The sequence below is a fragment of the Symphalangus syndactylus genome, chromosome 12 (genome assembly GCF_028878055.3).
Source record: "Symphalangus syndactylus isolate Jambi chromosome 12, NHGRI_mSymSyn1-v2.1_pri, whole genome shotgun sequence".
NCBI classification, from domain to species: Eukaryota; Metazoa; Chordata; class Mammalia; order Primates; family Hylobatidae; genus Symphalangus; species Symphalangus syndactylus.
In genome coordinates, this window is record NC_072441.2 from 87,260,895 (window position 1) to 87,278,828 (window position 17,934).

At 40.4% G+C, this 17,934-nt stretch overlaps 1 protein-coding gene and 1 long non-coding RNA gene across 7 annotated transcripts in view; one reads left to right on the top strand and one right to left on the bottom strand.

The window, feature by feature from the left end:
• The window catches only part of IFI16 (interferon gamma inducible protein 16), a 40,816-nt gene extending 28,328 nt beyond the window's left edge, over nucleotides 1-12,488 (top strand). For 2 of the 6 annotated variants that reach the window (XM_063626944.1, XM_063626946.1), the window contains 4 exons: nucleotides 6,796-6,963; nucleotides 9,061-9,480; nucleotides 10,903-11,094; nucleotides 12,152-12,488. In XM_063626944.1, coding sequence (XP_063483014.1) covers nucleotides 6,796-6,963; nucleotides 9,061-9,480; nucleotides 10,903-11,094; nucleotides 12,152-12,232 — 861 coding nt within the window. In that variant the 3' untranslated portion in view covers nucleotides 12,233-12,488. Of the gene's footprint in view, nucleotides 1-6,671; nucleotides 7,939-8,606; nucleotides 9,481-10,902 lie in introns of those variants that run through there. The other 4 variants (XM_063626943.1, XM_063626945.1, XR_010117603.1 and 1 more) reach the window with 4 other exon arrangements.
• On the bottom strand, nucleotides 10,295-14,338 carry LOC134734439 (uncharacterized). The gene is made up of 3 exons (XR_010117604.1): nucleotides 13,768-14,338; nucleotides 13,105-13,181; nucleotides 10,295-10,435 (listed from the first exon to the last, which is right to left on the bottom strand). It is a non-coding gene; the product is annotated as an uncharacterized lncRNA (long non-coding RNA).
• Between the last annotated feature and the right edge of the window lie 3,596 nt (nucleotides 14,339-17,934).

Sequence of the window (17,934 nt, forward strand, 5' to 3'; positions counted from 1 at the left end):
AAAGGTGCACACTACCAGGCCTGGCTAATTTTTAAAAATATTTTGTAGAGACAAGGTCTCGCTATATTGCCCAGGCTGATCTTGAACTCTTGGCCTCAAGTGATCCTCCTGCCTCAGCCTCCTGAGTTGCTGGGGTTACATGTGCATGCCACTGCACCCAGCTTAAATGTCTTAAAGTCTTTCATTATTGACATTAGAGGGAGTCACACATTGTTTTCCAGACACTCTTTATCCTTAATTTAACAAGATATAAAAAGACAGGTGTTGGGAATGCCCTAGTGGAATTTGGACTGACCCTGATTACTGTTGGGAATCCTGAAGGATTCTGAATATCTGATGCCCACCACAAGACCAACAGAATCCTGCCCCTGGAACTGTGCTCTCAGGGAATGCTTCCAGCAAAGGGAGGATCAGTATGCCCAAACAACCAACACATGAGTTTCCTGGAACCTGAAGTGCAAATTACAGGAGTCAGTTTGTGTGTTTGCTTGATGAGAATAGCTTCTATCACTTTGGTTAATGTTGTTCTGAAATTTGCTGCCCTTATAAACTGGGAGGGTTATTTAACAAAAATAACCTCAGTGGAGGGGCTTAACCAGGTTGGCCTAGATGGGTTTTCGCAGAAATAGAGCCAGGACCAAATCACACACCAATAAAATTTCAACTAATAGGAAGAAGGCTGTAACACTGGTTTGTGGGTGTACAGTTGAAGGAGTTAGGATATCTAAATTTACACTCTTCTTCCATAGAATATACCAGAGAGATGATAGTGAGAACAGAATAAAAGGAAAAAATAAGAAAACCAAACTTATATAGATATAGACATGGATATATTAGGTTTTTGTTTGTTTATTTGAGATGGAGTCTCGCTGTCACCCAAGATGGAGTGCAGTGGCATAATCTCGGCTCGCTGCAACCTGTGCCTCTCGGATTCAAGTGATTCTCCTGCCTCAGCCTCCCAAGTAGCTGGGACTACAGGTGTGCACCACCATGCCAGGCTAAGTTTTGTATTTTTAGCAGAGACAGGGTTTCACCATGTTGGCCAGGCTGGCCTTGAACTCCTCACCTCAGGCAATCCTCCTGCCTTGGCCTCCCAAAGTGTTGGGATTACAGGCGTGAGCCACTGTGCCTGGCCGGGTTGTATCTCATTCTGAAAACCACAAGACAGAAAAAACTCAATCTTTTCCTGAGAACATGGAGGCCAGAATCACCCCAATTGATGACTTCAATAGAGTAAAGTCTTCTCAAGACTTGAAACTGCATCTGCAAACTTCTGGCTTCAGAAAACCTCCAGGAGTGAGCCATCCTCAGATTTCACAGAAAATTACATAAACCCCATCCAGCCATTTCTTAGCCAAATCACTAGCTTACTATTATCATTCTTTGTGCCTCTTCAAAGGTGTATTTGCATTGTATAATGCAATGGGAATCATTGCTGAAGAGGTACAAATTAGTACAAACATTTTGAAAACCAATTTGGTGCTATCTTAAAACTGAAAACACGCATACTTTACCAATGCTGCAGGTCCAACTGGGCATATGAATAAATAAAACGTGTACAAATAGTCACAGCAGCATCACGTGAACTGGAAAAATCTTAGAAGAACCCATGACCTACCTCAAGAGAATGGGTAAATTAGGGAACATGATGCTGAATTGAAATTAAATAAGCTGCAGATGCATGCATCACAGATGCATATGAGGCATATAATAATTGGAAAAAGCAAATCACAGTAAATTTTAAATAGTATAATAACATTTTTGTAAGCTCTGAAACTAATAAAACTAAATATCATATTCCTTGAGAATAAATGCCTTGTGTGGTAAACGCTATTTTTAGAACTATTCTTCATGATTCAAGACTGTCCTTAGCTCTGGGAGCTAAAGCTGGTAGAGGATGAGTTCAGAGAGAAGCATGTTGGTAACATTTTCTTTCTTAAATTGTTTGAGTGTTTTCATAGCTACTCATGCTACCAAGTATATAGTTTTAAACGCCGAACAAAAAATTTTATGTTCTAAATTTAGAAATATACTCCTTTCAATAAGATTCCATTACTACATGTGGCATACTTAAATAGAGAAACATTTTTAATAAAACGATTTTCATCTCACCTTGATCTGGGGTATCCATCAACAGAGTGAACATAAAGCATGGAAAATGTGTGCATCAGGCAGAAATTCAAATCCTGCACAGGCCATTATTAACAATGGCAATAATTATATTTTTGCTTGTTGGGCGTTTTCTAGGGTCTAGGCTCTAAACTTATTAGTTATGTATATTATGTAAGTTATTCTTCATTTTACAACCCCATAAATATGATATTGTTAGTCTCAATTCATACCTGAGAATGCTAGCATTCATAGTTTTGGAATAATGTTTCTTCCAGTGTGAGAGACAACTTCTAAAAGTGTCTCTAGTGTATGTATATGTACACTAACATTTCAGAATAGACAGTGTCAGGCTTGGGTTTGTTTAATAGCCTGAACTCTGCAGCCTTTCAGTGATGGAGGTGGTGCACCAGAGTGGTCAGAGGCTGTTCTCATCAGACAGCCACAGCACCGCAGCAGGCTCCTGCAGCCCTCTCACCAACCACTTTTTCAGCAAATGGTGAAATAGAATTATATTAGTGAAAGCCAGAAGTGAGAAAACCAATGACAAATGGACATCACATGTAAATGGTTAGAAATGGGTTTTCACTATTATAATTAATGGTAGTCAAAGTATATGATTTTGCAGACACTCTCTGTCCTGACTTGAACAAAGTATAGGAAGCCAGCTACTGGGAATCCCCCAGATGGAACCTGGAACCTCTGTGATTATGATTGAGAATCTTGACGATCTCAGTTTGCCTCATATAGACTGCAAGGGCAACATAATCCTGCCTCTGGAACTGTAGCTTCGAGAGAATCTTTGCAGCAAAGATCAGTTTGCTGAATAAAAAGATGGAGAGGTTGGTGTACTAGAGCCTGAAGAGCAGATGACTGTTACCTGTATGTGTACTTACTTGATGAGACAGGTTTACTTATAAATACTCCTCAGTTTGGCTGATTTTACTCTGAGTCATGCTCCCCTCATCACCAGGAAGGGTTATCTATCAAAAAATGACACTAAGAGGTGTGCTTTAACTAAGTGGTCTCACATCAGCATAGAACACAGATAGATCCAAGACTCTAAGACCAGTGAAAGAAACTTCAGTCATCTGAGTCTTGACCATTTCAGACCGAAGACTATAATCCTGGTCCTGTGTATGCTGAAATGTGGGCTGAGGAAACTAAAGTTGTGTCAGTATCCAGAGACATTAGCAGAGGGAAGAGCCTATAAAAAGGGGGATTTTGAAAAAATCATATATGGAACCCGTACCTACTCGTTAATAGTTCAGACCCATTTTTTTGTCTTCTACTTCAAAGACATAAATGAATATCCCTGGAAAATTCTGATTTCTCATACATACTGGCTTAAAAGGGACATGTGACATTTTCTTAGGTCCAACCCTTCTAAATAAGCAACGTGTCCATTTCTGTAGCCATAGGAGTTATTCTGCTGCACCTAAACCTTCCTTAGCTTAGGAATCTCAGCCAGGATCATATGTCTTCTACCTCTGGTACAGCCATTTTCCCTCTGGTGTCCAGCCAGACCCATAGGAGGCAAAACCTGTCTGACTACCCTCTATATGATCCAGTAGCTCTGCAGGAAAGCTTTATTCTTACTGATGATAGGTTCTTTCACAAATTTTGTGTGTGATATGGATTATTCCTGGTTTTGATTGGAAACCCAAAGCATAACAATTTTATATTTGATATCTTCTGCCATGTCTCCCTTAAAATAAACAACACAAAATGGTGTGAAGTATGAATAGGAATAATTGCTATTTTTTCCTGAATAATAATTCCCCCAGTATTACTATACCAATGTGTTCATCCTCTACATTCCAGTTTCTTTGCAAGCCTTTCTCTTTTGCTCTCTTACCCTACATCAGAGTTTAGTTTCAGTATCCATGCTCTTAACCACATCAGGGGTTTGGATACTTCCTTTGATGTCAGATTTTTCCATCTCAGTTCTGTTCCCAAATATCTTCAACCACAAGGTACCAGTCTAATCTATTCCTTGAGCAAGTTCTCACTAATACCCTCCTCCCAAAATAGATCATATTTTCTCACTGTTTGCCTTCATAGGTACCTTTCTATTTCTTTAGAGCATTTATCATAGCTAAAATAAACCTATGACTTTCTTCCCTACTCAGCAATAAATGTAGGTTATAGATAACTTTTCCTAGGGGAAGACAACACAGGGGTGGGGAAGTGAGTTTACACTTGTGTGTATCAACTCTTATCCCAGCTTGCCTTTTGTTCTGCCCTGATATCACTCCCTGTATTACCTACAATCCAGTGCTATGGGCCTATACCCAAGGCAAATGGGCAGGAAAGGTATGGGCAGGGAAATACTGACCCACGGCAACTTGAGGGATAGGAAAAACTTAAGATTTACATTACTATTCTCCAGTGTCTTTTCTCGCCCAAGCCCCAAGCTGCCCCCGGCCCAGGTTGCAGACCCGAGCACCATCCACACATGTCAGTTGAGGACAGGCTTTCTACATGTGGGTTTTCTCAATTTTTTAGACAGTCATTTTTTTGGTTATTAATTTCAAGAATTCATATTTCCCCCTATATAGTCTTTCCTGGTTCTTCTTGGGCAGAGCTAGCTGCTTGTAACTGTTGCCATCTTGGGACTTGCCATCAAGGCCACAGGTAGAGCCCATGTGTAGTCATGAAAATCTCAGGCCCACTGTGTCTCTGTTACTGTAATGACATACATAGACATCATAAGACAACTACTCTGTCCATGCATACTGGCTTGGAAGTGACACTTTTTAAGACCTTGCCTGCCTAAATATGCAGCACAATCATTTCTACTTGCATAGGAATCATTCTGCTGCTCTGAAAGCACAAGATCCAAGGCAGACTCATCCACCTAAACACACCATGTAGTCATTTCTTCTCTGGGATCCAGCCATCTTTACAGGAGGCCTACAAAAATGGTGTCTGACCAATCAGTCTGTGATTCACAATGCAAGCTGGGAATCCTTGCTCTTATACATCACAGCTTCTCCCAAGTAGTTTTTCTATAATAGAGTTTTTTTTTCACTTGTTAATTCAAAGCCAGAAACAGACTATTACCTTTGATTTATGCTGCTACGTATCCTGAAGTAAACAGCACAGAAGGGCCTAATTTACGAACGGGGTAGGGTGGAGAAGGATTTCCTCTGAGGGAAAACAATGCTTGCACTTTAAAATATTCAAACAAAGATTATAATTTCATCATCCAAACTGGGCTATTGTGATGACAGTTTAAGATTTCACTTATTTTTAAAAGATAATATCTCAAGACAATCTTGTCAATAAAATTACATTGCTACACATGGCAGATCTGAATAGAGGGGCTTCTCTCATATTATGCTTCCTATATTACCTCCATACAAGGTTTCTATCAACAAGGGCATCATAAAGCATGAAATATCTGTTCAGCAGAGCAGACATGCAAACCCCTAATAGATCATGGAAAAATAATAGCAACAAAGATTTATTTATTGAGCATTTACTGAGCTCTGGACTCTAAAACCCATTCTTTGTGCACATTACCTAAATTGTTCTTTATAACATCATACAAAAATGCTATGGCTAGTCCCATCTCACATGTGAGAAAACTGAGGTGCAAAGAAATCTTCCTCAGGGTCACACAGATAGTATTGGAGTCAGGATTCAAATGCAGCCTTATTGAACTTAAAATGTTCACATTTAAAATATGAACAATTTAATGAGCATAGACTGAATCCACAGTAGGTGTGCAAATGTTAAAATGTCTGCAGTTTATTTTTAATCAATTTTGAATATACAGTGTTTTGCTGGGGGTTTATTTCCATAGCCCAGATGCTCAGTGGTGGTCAGAGACTGTTCTAATGAAGAAGCTGTTCTCCGTGTGAGCTCACTACAAGCAATTCTTTTGTGTACATCTCTGTCAACAATTGCCACTTAAAAATTAGGCTACTGAATGGCAAAACTGATAAAATTATGTGCCAAATTGGCCAAATAGGGTGAATATTTTTTGGACTTCCATTAGTTTAATTAAAGGTAGTCAAAGTATGTGATTTTAGAGATATTCTCCAATCTTACTTGAAAAAATGTATAAAAATGTAGCTAATGGGAATGCTTTAGGTGGAATATTAAATTGTTCTGAATACAGCTAAAAACCCAAAAGATTCTGATTGCCTGATCCACACTGTAGTGATCATAGAACCTTGCCTGAGGAATTGTGAATTTGAGAGAATCTTATTATGGCTATGATCAGAGCTCCCTAAAGGATGGAGATCTGGGTTTCTTGTATGCTGAAGAGCACTTGAGAGAGACTGGTTTGTGTATCTAATTGATGAGAAAGGCCTAGTTAATAAATGTCCATAAATGTAGCCAACTTTATTTAAGCCATGCTGCCCCCAAAATAGCCCTAAGAGTTGTACCTGACCAAATAACTTAGTCCAGTTTTACAGGACGTGAAGACTGAGTATCCATCCCCAAACAATGCAATTTCAGTCATCTGAGTTTTTAATCCTGACTGGGATGAGAGAAGGCTGAGTGATAGAAGTATCTGAATATGTGCTATTATTTCTCCTGCAACTCAGGGAAAAAAAGAGAAACTGGCAAAGTGAACATCCTATTTAAAAAAGAAAAAAGGAAAAGATGTGTTTCATCTGATCTCGAAAAACATTAACTAGAAAAAAAGAACAAACATCTATTTTCCTTTAGAAAAGTGAAGACACAATCACCAAAATGAATGACGTCATGAGGATGCAGATACTGAAGGAAGAGAGTCATTTTCCAGGATCGTTCAGGACCAGCATAGGCCCAGCTGAGAGCTATCCCCACACTCCCCAGATGCCTCCATCAACACCAAGCAGCAGTTTGTTAACCACGGTACAAGTTCCCTCTTCCCAATACATTCCGCTCTCTACAATATAATGACAGGGATTAACACAACCTTGAAAGCACTTCTCACCAATCTCCTACTACATACAATGCTTTAATTTAACCAAATCAGTCATTTATTTATCAAGTGTATATTTTGAGGTCCTATCCAAAATTAAAATTCTGTTATTATCATCTCTATTCCATAGCAGGTATAATTAGATGTTTGTTTAATTTTATTTTTCTTTTGGCTTACATTTTTGTTTTTCCCTCAATACACCATGAAAATCATAAAGTAGAACAAGGTGGGAAAAAACAGAGCCGCCCGTAACACTGTCACTCATTTTTTCTCTTTCATTTATTATAACTCACAATATCTTTAAAAATTTACGAAAAGAAGGTACATAAGCAAAAATAATTAACTTTTAACTATCAGAAATCTGTATCTAATGCCACATTTCAGTATATGGTCTTTCTGATTTTATACCTTTCATTATGTATATACAAAGAGTCTTATTTTCTCTCAGAGTAAATCACATTCACATATTTTTCCATAACCCATGTTTTTTATTAATATATCTTGAACTGCCATTCAATCACACAATATAGATTTAAATTATTTTATTGTACTAGAAAAATTGCACAGTTATTCCATACATTATAAAAATGATCATTTTTTATTTGGCTTTATGTTGTGTCCAGTATTCTGTGTATTTACAACGAACATAATAAGATCACATGTCTCTCAGATCTTCTTTCATTGCCCTCACAGTAGCTTTATAATTATTTCATTACGTTCTGTGCACCTTGTGTCAGGGTACTGATGTCATGGCTATTGTGAGGTGATTTGATACTGATTAACTTCATTGGGAATGGGTTTCCTAATGTTATGGAAAATTGGCCACATTGATGAGTTCATTAGAGTTAAGTCCATCAGAGTTAAAGCCATCACTCACAGGTGGCCGATCTCATCTTCCAGGTCAGGTCACATTGCTGGCTGTGGAGGCAGCCGTCCTGCCTCCATGTTCTGGTCTCTAAGACTCCCTTGATCCCTTCTTGCCTCCATACTTCCTCTTCCAGATCAGCAGCCCCTCCAATTCAAAGTGCTCTCCTACAACTCAGAAAAAGTGCAGGCCACTGTGGAGACAGGAGGTTAAAGAAAAGTCCCCTCCCGCCTAATTTTCCAAGTCCATGACTCTTTTTAGTTCCTGCCATTATTCAGATTGGAGAGCCTCTAACCTGGGCCCCTTCAGATTAGGGAAGTTTGTGGAGTCTTCCAGTGGCTGCCTTAATGATGTTTTTGCAACATAGTGCTGCTTCATTAGAAAGGGCTTTGCGATTTGGTTCTTTAAAATGCCCTATCTACTAGAATGAATTCCAACTGAAATCTCGTGAAATCTAAGGTTTGTGGTTGAGACTATTCCTTACTCTGAATGCTAGTAATATAATTTTTTTCTCTATTTTTATTTTCCTTGGTCACTGTCATATTAGGCAGGAGGGAGCTTTTCTTTAACCTCCTGTCTCCACAGTGGCCTGCACTATTTCTGAGTTGTAGGAGGGCACTTTGAATTGGAGGGGCTGCTGATCTGGAAGAGGAAGTATGGAGGCAAGAAGGGATCAAGGGAGTCCTAGAGACCAGAACATGGAGGCAGGACAGCTGCCTCCACGGACCAGCAGTGCTCAATATGACCTGACCTGGGTAGAAAGGAGTAAAATTGAGATTCTTTTAAAATCTCATCTCTTTGGGGAGTCACTTCGTGGCAGCTTTGCCTTTACCCTCTGCTTCCCCATACCTTGATAGAAAGAAAAGGCATACCTTGATAGGGGATATGCCTTTTCTTTATGGGTTAATTCTGATTAAAAAAGAAATATTCTTCCTTCCACTCTCATAAAACAATGAAGATAATAAAATTACTCCTTACATCTTTTTCATTCCTTCCGTTACCTAAATCATACTATCTCAGTGATCTTTGTCTAGTTTTCCCTACTTTACCCAGTTAAGGTGATACTTGAGGACCAACACTAAGACTGAGATGACTCTCACTAGAGAGTCACCCTGTATTTCCTGTTTTAATTGTGCCTATGTTTTGGTCTCTACCTTCTAAGTTGAAACCAAGACTGAAGACTGAACCTGAAGAAGTTTCCATAGAAGACAGTGCCCAGAGTGACTTCAAAAAAGTGATGGTGCTGAACGTAACAGAATCATTTGTATATAAGCCCGAAGAGCAGAAGAAAATGTTTCATGCCACAGTGGCAACTGAGAATGAAGTCTTCCGAGTGAAGGTTTTTAATACTGACCTAAAGGAGAAGTTCACCCCAAAGAAGATCATTGCCATATCAAATTATGTTTGCCGCGATGGGTTCCTGGAGGTATATCCTTCCACACTTGTGGCTGATGTGAATGCTGACCGAAAGATGGAGATCCCACAAAGATTGATTAGAAGTGCCAATACAACTCCTAAAATCAATCAGCTTTGCTCACAAACTAAAGGAAGTTTTGTGAATGGGGTGTTTGAGGTACATAAGGTAAGCCCACACCATTGTTTTATAAAATTTCTCCTGCAACCCCCAATTTTTAAAGTCTTGTCAACTGGAGTTTGGTCAACTTACTGGACACAGAAAATCAACCCCTTCACCCCCGCCCCCAGCACTAGAGATAATTGAATAGAGTTCATTTCAGGATATGGGGTACGTTATATCGTAACATTCCTCTTCTTAAGGTATCACCATGCAAGTTATTTAGACAGTCACCAGGAAACTTGGCATTTTATTAGCTATGATGATCTATTCAGAGCCACCCTTGTCCAGGACAGTGCAGAGTTTATATCAACACACATGTCCTTAGAATTTTGTTTCTTTGAGTTCTTCTCCATCTGTATCAATGACAACTTAATTTAATTGTGAATAAAATAGTTGCCCTCCCAAGCCTGAATCCTGATTGTGACAACCAGAGTAAGAAATAAAATAGACTACTCTGCTTTAGAATGCAGCTATGTCTAACAGTTAGCTAGAATTCTGATCATTTGGACTCCAAAGTTTCTTGCCTCTTCTCATTCATTAATTCATCAAGAGATTGTAGAGCAACTGACTTCTGCATTAAATAATAAGAGAAATATGAAAGCAAAAAGACTAGAAAAGTCACATAGCTTAACTGCTCAATTTATAAATGGGGCAATAAAACAAAAAAAAAAGTTTGGTGAATTCTTAGGCTTACAGTGTGCCTTTCAGTCTCAACACATCACGTAAATATTATGCTTAGCTGATTTAACTTCTTGTTTGAAGTACTGTTTCATACTCCATTATATATGTCTTCTCGGGTGGCTTACTTTTAATTGTGCTGTTTTCTGTAGACTCTGTTTAAATGACTGTACATATATATGTGGTTGTAAAATTAATGAATAAAGTAATGAGTTACAAACCAGAACAATGTGACCAGATGGATGATCTAGATTTGCGATCTGGGCAGTTTGGGGAAGAGTGACTATATGGAGAAGAAAGAAGTAGTTACATATTGAAATAACAGTCTACTTAATGAGGACTTGGAACATTCTTCTCAAACTTATAAAGTGCCATAAAAAGCCTCTATTATCTGCTCTTGGGCAGGTGTGAAAGAAACCCACCAAATTAATCAGATTTTTCTGTATCCAGGCTCCTTAAAAAATCCCAGCTATGCTGATGTGGAAACAGGAAGAATTAGGAAAGTAATCAATTTTTTTTCCTAGAAAAAAATCCGGCAGATAAAGAACTTCAACAAAAGAGGCTCATGGGAGGATCTGAAAGGCAGGATTCAAAGACCAAGTATCTTAAGCTATTTGGTACCTGTATTCAGGACCTGCAGCTCTATTTACTGTATCAAAGACAAAAGTTTCCAGAAACACCCTGTATTTCTCATAGATTTGAAAATTATTGATCCAGTTTCAGAAGATAAGTGTTAATTTTCTTTTGCAGAAAAATGTAAGGGGTGAATTCACTTATTATGAAATACAAGATAATACAGGGAAGATGGAAGTGGTGGTGTATGGACGACTGACCACAATCAACTGTGAGGAAGGAGATAAATTGAAACTCACCTGCTTTGAATTGGCACCGAAGAGTGGGAATACCGGGGAGTTAAGATCTGTAACTCATAGTCACATCAAGGTTGGAACTTTATGGGAATATCATTTTTCCAAAGTGGCAAATCGTTTTGTTTATACTTTAAGACGACTAGACTGCTACTATTACAGAGAGTCTAGCAAGTGGAAAAGGAACAAAGCCTTGCACTTTACTGGGTGTAAACTTCCCATCATTGTTTTTAAAGAAGGATACTTGTATTCATGATAAAAAACATTAGAGACTTTCAAAGGCTATGATACCTAAGTTAAATAAGAAAGAATTGGTTGCTTTTACCACAGTGTGGAGATAATTTAATAAGAATTTGGGTTTGGTTAAGGCACATTTGTTTCAGCTGCTGGCTCTGTGATTTTCTAGTTGATTAAAGACTTACACTAGGAACCTCAGGTTCATCATTTGTGAAATGGGAGAAATATTGTCTACTATAGAGGGTCATCAACTTAGCTCACAGCAGCCCTAAATTACCAAGAATGCATCTGAGCAAATCAGATCACAAAGGTACCTGCCTTTAGTGAGATGCATACACTGGTTTACATCAGACGGAGGTAGCTGGGTCTACAGAACAAAGTCCATGCTTTTTGGAACACTAACAAAGGCTAATATTGGAAGGCAAACAGTTCAAAACAAAGGCTGACATATTCAGGCACACACATGCTCTCAGATTGCTCCAGTTCTTGGGACCATCAGTCAAACATTCCAAGCCTTCTTTGATAGCAGTTGCACCAGGAATACCTTTTGTACTCTCCTCCTTCCTTTCTGCCCAATGAAAACCTTCTCCTCAACTCTTGTCATTGGGTGCACCAGCTCCTTTCTCTCTCCTGTTGTTCCCTGACATCTCCTGCTCTTTCACTTGCACTCATGCTAAGTAGGAGTGAATATCTCACTTCACGGTCCAAATTAAACAGAGAGGCATGACTCAAAGGTCAAGAATTTATTAAAGGAGATAGATGAGAGTGAGAAAAGAATCATTTAGAAAGGAATAGGGGAAGAGATACGGTGCATGGGGAGGAGATACAGTGTGATTGAAGGGAGAAATGTGGGATCACCAGCATCTCAACTGGTCTTTCTCTCTTTCTCCTTCAAGGTCATCAAGACCAGGAAAAACAAGAAAGACACACTCAATCCTGATTCAAGTATGGAAACTTCAGCAGACTTTTTCTTCTAAAATCTGGATGTCATTGACGATAATGTTTATGGAGATAAGGTCTAAGTGCCTAAAAAATGTACATATACCTGGTTGAAATACAACACTATACATACACACCACCACATATACCAGCTGTTAATCCTATGGAATGGGGTATTGGGAGTGCTTTTTTAATTCTTTATTGTTTTTTTTTTTTATAAAATGGCATATTTTGCATCTACAACTTCTATAATTTGAAAAAAATAAATAAACATTATCTTTTTTGTGAAAGGAATTCTTTCCTGGCAGTCACTTTAATCCATCCATGAGTTGCATAAAAGCAAATAGTTTGTGGTCTGCAAATCAGGGTGGGGCACACAGGCCTCAAGCAATATTTGGATTTATACTTTGGGTGTGATCTTTACTGGGTAAAGCCCTGGTCAAGAATGAACAGGCTGTGTTCTGCTGAAAGAAACCAGGCTGAAGGGGTAGGTAAGCGTGAAATCCAGTTTGTGGTTCAGTTGCCAAGTGCTGTGTTACTGTTTTAGCCCACAGCAGTAGGTATCTTTTCAGAATTGGTCTCCTGGAGGGGGCATAATTGGGTAATTTTTCTGCCAAATGAGGCACCTTCTGGTGATGTGCATGAAGGCACTTGTCTGTGTTAGAGGAATATCTGGGCCTGCCTGATGTGAAATAACTGGTTTTATGCATTTCCTCAAACACCAACTGCTCTTCAGGCACTTTCAAACCATATTTCCTGTTCTCGCAATCCACTATAGTGATCTGATCCATTAGAAAGCTGCCCTAGGAAAAGCTACATTAGGCAAACACTGAAGATAATTTTCTTTAGAATAGAATAGCAGAAAGTATCTAAAACTAAAATTTAGCTAACTTTATTATATATTTGGTACCTGGTACTTTGCAATTATTTTGTGACAGTCTTCATATTCATTCTAGAAGGTTGATTGTTTTCTCCTCTTTACTCACCCTATAATATGTGACAAACACAGAATAGAAAGGCAAAGTCACTTTCTTAATGACCCTTAGATGGTAAATTAGAGAGCTTGATTTAGAACCCAGGCTGTTGTTCTCGTTTGGGGTGTGTACCTTAGGAGAGGGTTGTGGGGATGTGGTGGAAGCTGTGCGGGATGGAATGGGGAAGTCTACTGTTGCAGGAATTTTCCTTTGTTCAGCTAAACATGGGAGTCCTTATCATGGGGCCATGAAAAGTTAGGCTCGCAGACAATTTGAAGCGTGAGGAGGGCAGAGTTTATTGGGTGAAAAGGAAAAGAGGGAACCGGTCCTTCTGCAAAGCCAGACTCCCTGCTGTTGTGCTTCCCACCTCACAGTTTGAATCTCAGGTTCCACCCAGGAAGAGGAGGGGCCAGGCTCTTCCCCACTGCAAATGGCTCAAACTTCTGTGGCTTCACCCCAGTGCACACTCCTCCCAGTGTGCAGGCTGGAGTTTCTCTGGGGACCCCTTCCCACCTGGCTGTCTCATTGCCCCCTCTAAAGAAATGCATCTAACTGCCATTAGAACAAGGACAAGGACGAAGACCGATCTTAGTTGCTACCTGCTGACAGGGGGTGCTGTTTTGGCAAAACAGCAGTCAAAGTCCCTCAGAGGCCTATTTAAGGGTTCCCAGCAGAATGGGCCATTGTCCGCCTCTCCAGCTGCATGACTGTTTGGAGTATGATGGCCTGAAGGCAAGAAGAGACAAATTGTGTTACTAGAAAACATGTATCTAAACAAGGGGAGGGGTAAGGGCAGCTCAAAAATCCTGAGGCCTTTTATCAGTTTGCACAAGGAGAGGGAGGCCAAAAGCCCACCTGGTAAAAAAAAAAAAAAAAAAAAAAGGCCGGGCGCGGTGGCTCACGCCTGTAGTCCCAGCACTTTGGGAGGCCGAGGCGGGCGGATCACAAGGTCAGGAGATCGAGACCATCCTGGCTAACATGGTGAAACCCCGTCTCTACTAAAAATACAAAAAATTAGCCGGGCGTGATGGTGGGCGCCTGTAGTCCCAGCTACTGGGAGAGGCTGAGACAGGAGAATGGTGTGAACCCAGGAGGTGGAGCTTGCAGTGAGCCCAGATTGCGCCACTGCACTCCAGCCTGGGCGACAGAGAGAGACTCCGTCTCAAAAAAAAAAAATCTTTACCCTTTAGTCGGCATGTTGGGCTTCTGGGTTCCCTTCCCCTGAGCCCAATCCTAAACTGACCAGTTTCAGGTTGGGGAAATTAACTCTTCCCAGTTTGAAGGATGCATCTGACGGGAGTGTCCCATAGTACGGAGACACAATTGCGTATCAGTGAAGAGAGAACTGAGGGGGAGAAAGGAAAATGAAAGATGTTTTTTCAAAGGAGTCCCAAAGGTTCAGGATGCTTTCGAAAGGGGTACAGATTGAAAATGAATGGTTGCTCATCTAGAAAGGGGAGCAGGCATCCCTGGTTCCCATCTCTTCCTAGCAGATACCTGGGGTAAGTGAGGGAGAGGAGGAAGAGCATCCTCTTTCCCTCTTCCATCCTCGCATCCCCAAGTCCCAGCAACCTTAGCAGGCACCACCATGGGTGGTAAAGCAGCTTGTACTCATGAAGCAGGGGGGCCTAGGGGACGGGAATTATCTGCTCTACCCATGTATGCCCTATCTCCCCTGCTGTCAATAGCCTTGATTCCCTAGACCTCATTTATGAATTGAGTTTGGGACAAAATGTGTCTTGAAGGATGTTGCATGGACTCCTTATCATAAGCTGAATGCTAAACTGAAGCTGTGAAATTGAGTCCTCCTCCAACAAGGAAGAGAGAAAGATGTCTTGTGACACACCTAGATAACTGGTGGCTATAGTTATGCTTGCTAGGATTTGGGTGCATGGTGCTTGGCTTTGGTTAGCTCCCTTGGTGTTACCTTCCCAAAGAGGAAACCTTCGAGTGATGGGCATCCTATTTATTCCCATCACCTGGCAGGATTTTGCAGGATTATTGCTCAGAACTAGGATGCTGATGGAGATTTTTACATTACCCATACCTTTTGTTCTTTCTGAGCTGTAGCTGGAGCTTGCTGGTTGATTCACAGGAACAAGCAAGGTTCCATCTAAACTGTAGGCAAAAACTTAAAAACAACTAATGAGTTTAGAATTTAATGGCAAATGTATGATAAGTTTTGAAACACAATTTCTTTCTCTCCAGTCCTCATTTTTGGAAAAAACAAACAAAAACATAAATCATGATACGACTGAGTTGTTTGCAAAATAGATTGTTGTCTTACACTTGGTCTGATTATTTGCATAAAGTGCAAGAAGAATAATTATTTCTACATAGGCCTTTTGGATCAGTTTTGATGGAACTCTGTTTCACAAGGAGTCTCAGATAAGACCTTTTAAAACCAAGCCCAGTCATGGGTTTGTATCCTCAAATGCCTGTGAGTGAAGTGATTCTCTTCTCTTAAGGTCCCAAGATAAACTTGGAGTTCTTGGACCTGTTAGAAAGTGACATTCTTAGGCTGGGCACAGTGGCTCATGCCTCTAGACCCGCATTTTGGGAGGCCAAGGCCGGCAGATCACTTGAGGTAAGGAGTTCGAGACCAGCCTGGCCAACATGGTGAAACTCCATCTCTACTAAACATACAAAAACTAGCCAGGCATGGTGGTGCATGCCTGTAGTCCCAGCTACTTGGGAGGCTAAGGCAGGAGAATTGCTTGAACCTGGGAGGCGGAGGTTGCACCGAGCCAAGATCATTCCACTGCACTCCAGCCTGGGCGACAGAGCGAGACTCCATCTCAAAAAAAAAAAAAAAAAAGGAGTGTGGGATGAAGCTGGCCTCTTTGACCTGGGGAGAGACTCCATGGGCCCATGGCAGTAAACACAGCCAGCCACCTGGGGCGCCTTGGGCTGTGTATCCCAGCTCCAGCAGGGAGGGGAGGGTGGTGAGGAGCCACTGCTCACCGGTTCATCTGGAAAAAGGAAGTAAAAGGCCATGGACACTCAGGTCGACCGTCCCAACCCCTGGAAGCGACGGGAGTGGGGGCACAATTTCCCCTACCCTCAGAAGTCTGAGGATGAAAAGCTCAGAAAGGAGAGGGAAAAAGATTCCTTGGTTTACATCTCACCAATTCTCAAGCCCCACTTTGGGCACCAAAAATGTTGTGGGACTTTTCCTTAGTTCAGCTGAAGACAGGGGTCCTTATCACATGGCCATGAAAAATTAGGCTCACAGACAACATGAAACATGAGGAGGGTAGGGTTTTCTGGGTGAAAAGGAAAAGAGGGAAAGAGGGATGGTCCACAAAGCCAGAGTCCCTGCTAGTGCACTTCCCGCCTCACAGTTTGAATTCCAGGTTCCATCCAGGAAGAGGAGGGGCCAGGCTTCTGTCCACTGCAAATGTCGCAAACTTCTGTGGCTCTCCCCCAGTGCACACTCTGCCCAGTATGCAAGCTGGAGTTTCTCTGGGGACCCCTTCCCATCTGGCTCTCTCACTACTATGAAGGTCCAAAGCTATCTATGCCCAATAAGGAAAAGAGACGTTAAAGTTTACCATTGTGGTCTGCCGTCAAAGAGTGAAATAATAAAAACGTACTGTTTTGCACTACCTTTCTGCTTATGTGTCTTTCATTATAGTAGGCTTAGATGCCAATTAGATATTTTTATATTTTTTTGCCCAATGCTATTTGCTATTCTAGTATGTATACATACACACACACACCAAACACACACACACACACACATATATATATATATATGTGTATGTATATGTGTTTAAGATTATTTTGCTCATTTTGGGAAACCAGATTCTGAAGAAACTTCAGATGCTACAGAAGCCAGTTTTCTCATCTGTGAGAATACTGAAGTTCGGAGAGATTGAGTGAAGTGGTCAAAATCACAGTATCACTCAACTGGTTAGGAACAGATGCCATCCTAAGATGTCATAGACTGCTAAAACTGCCTCTAAATTCAAATTTGACTTAATGAACACTAAGAAAAAGGACTGTTTTATACACAGATGATGTTTGTATTCTCAGCTAGTCTAATATTTCATATTCATATCACTTGATGTAAGCTTTCTGTAATTGCCTATTCTTGAGTATCCTGGATGATGGTGATTTGGAGTTAGTGTCATTCAGGTGGGCTGCTACATCTCTGCCTTTGCTTGCTTTCCTTAACATCATGCTGATTCCCCTTTGAACTGTACTTCCTAAGGACAATCTATCTTTAAATGAAATAAGAAAAAAATTACTCTCTGCTCAAAAGAATTTGCCTCTTCAATTTTATTTTCACTTCAATAGCTTCATCCTCTAATGCCTTGACCGCACTGTGTCTTATATTTTTCCACCTTACCACATATCAGAGCTTCTCCATGGGACTCAAATCAAGTAGATGAGAAGCTGGAGCTTCCCCTAGATCTGTAGTGTGTAGACCAGAGAGGACAGAACAACTCACAGAGATGCTAATCTGTCCTCATAAACATTTTACAGACCAGTTTGTATCAAGTGGTTTTAAGGTATGCAATAGCACCAAAGCCGACATTTTAGGTTAAATACCTATATGTGGAATTACTGGGTCAAATAATATGAACATAATTACTAGTAATGTTGCCAAACTGATGTTTCAACTAACACTTCTGAGGACATTTTCCTTAATCATATCATCATCACATTCACAAATCCTGGACATTATTAACCTAACGGATAAGGAATATTCATTGTTTTAAAGTCCCTGTTTTCTTTTCTGTGGGTCTCTTTAAAAAGTT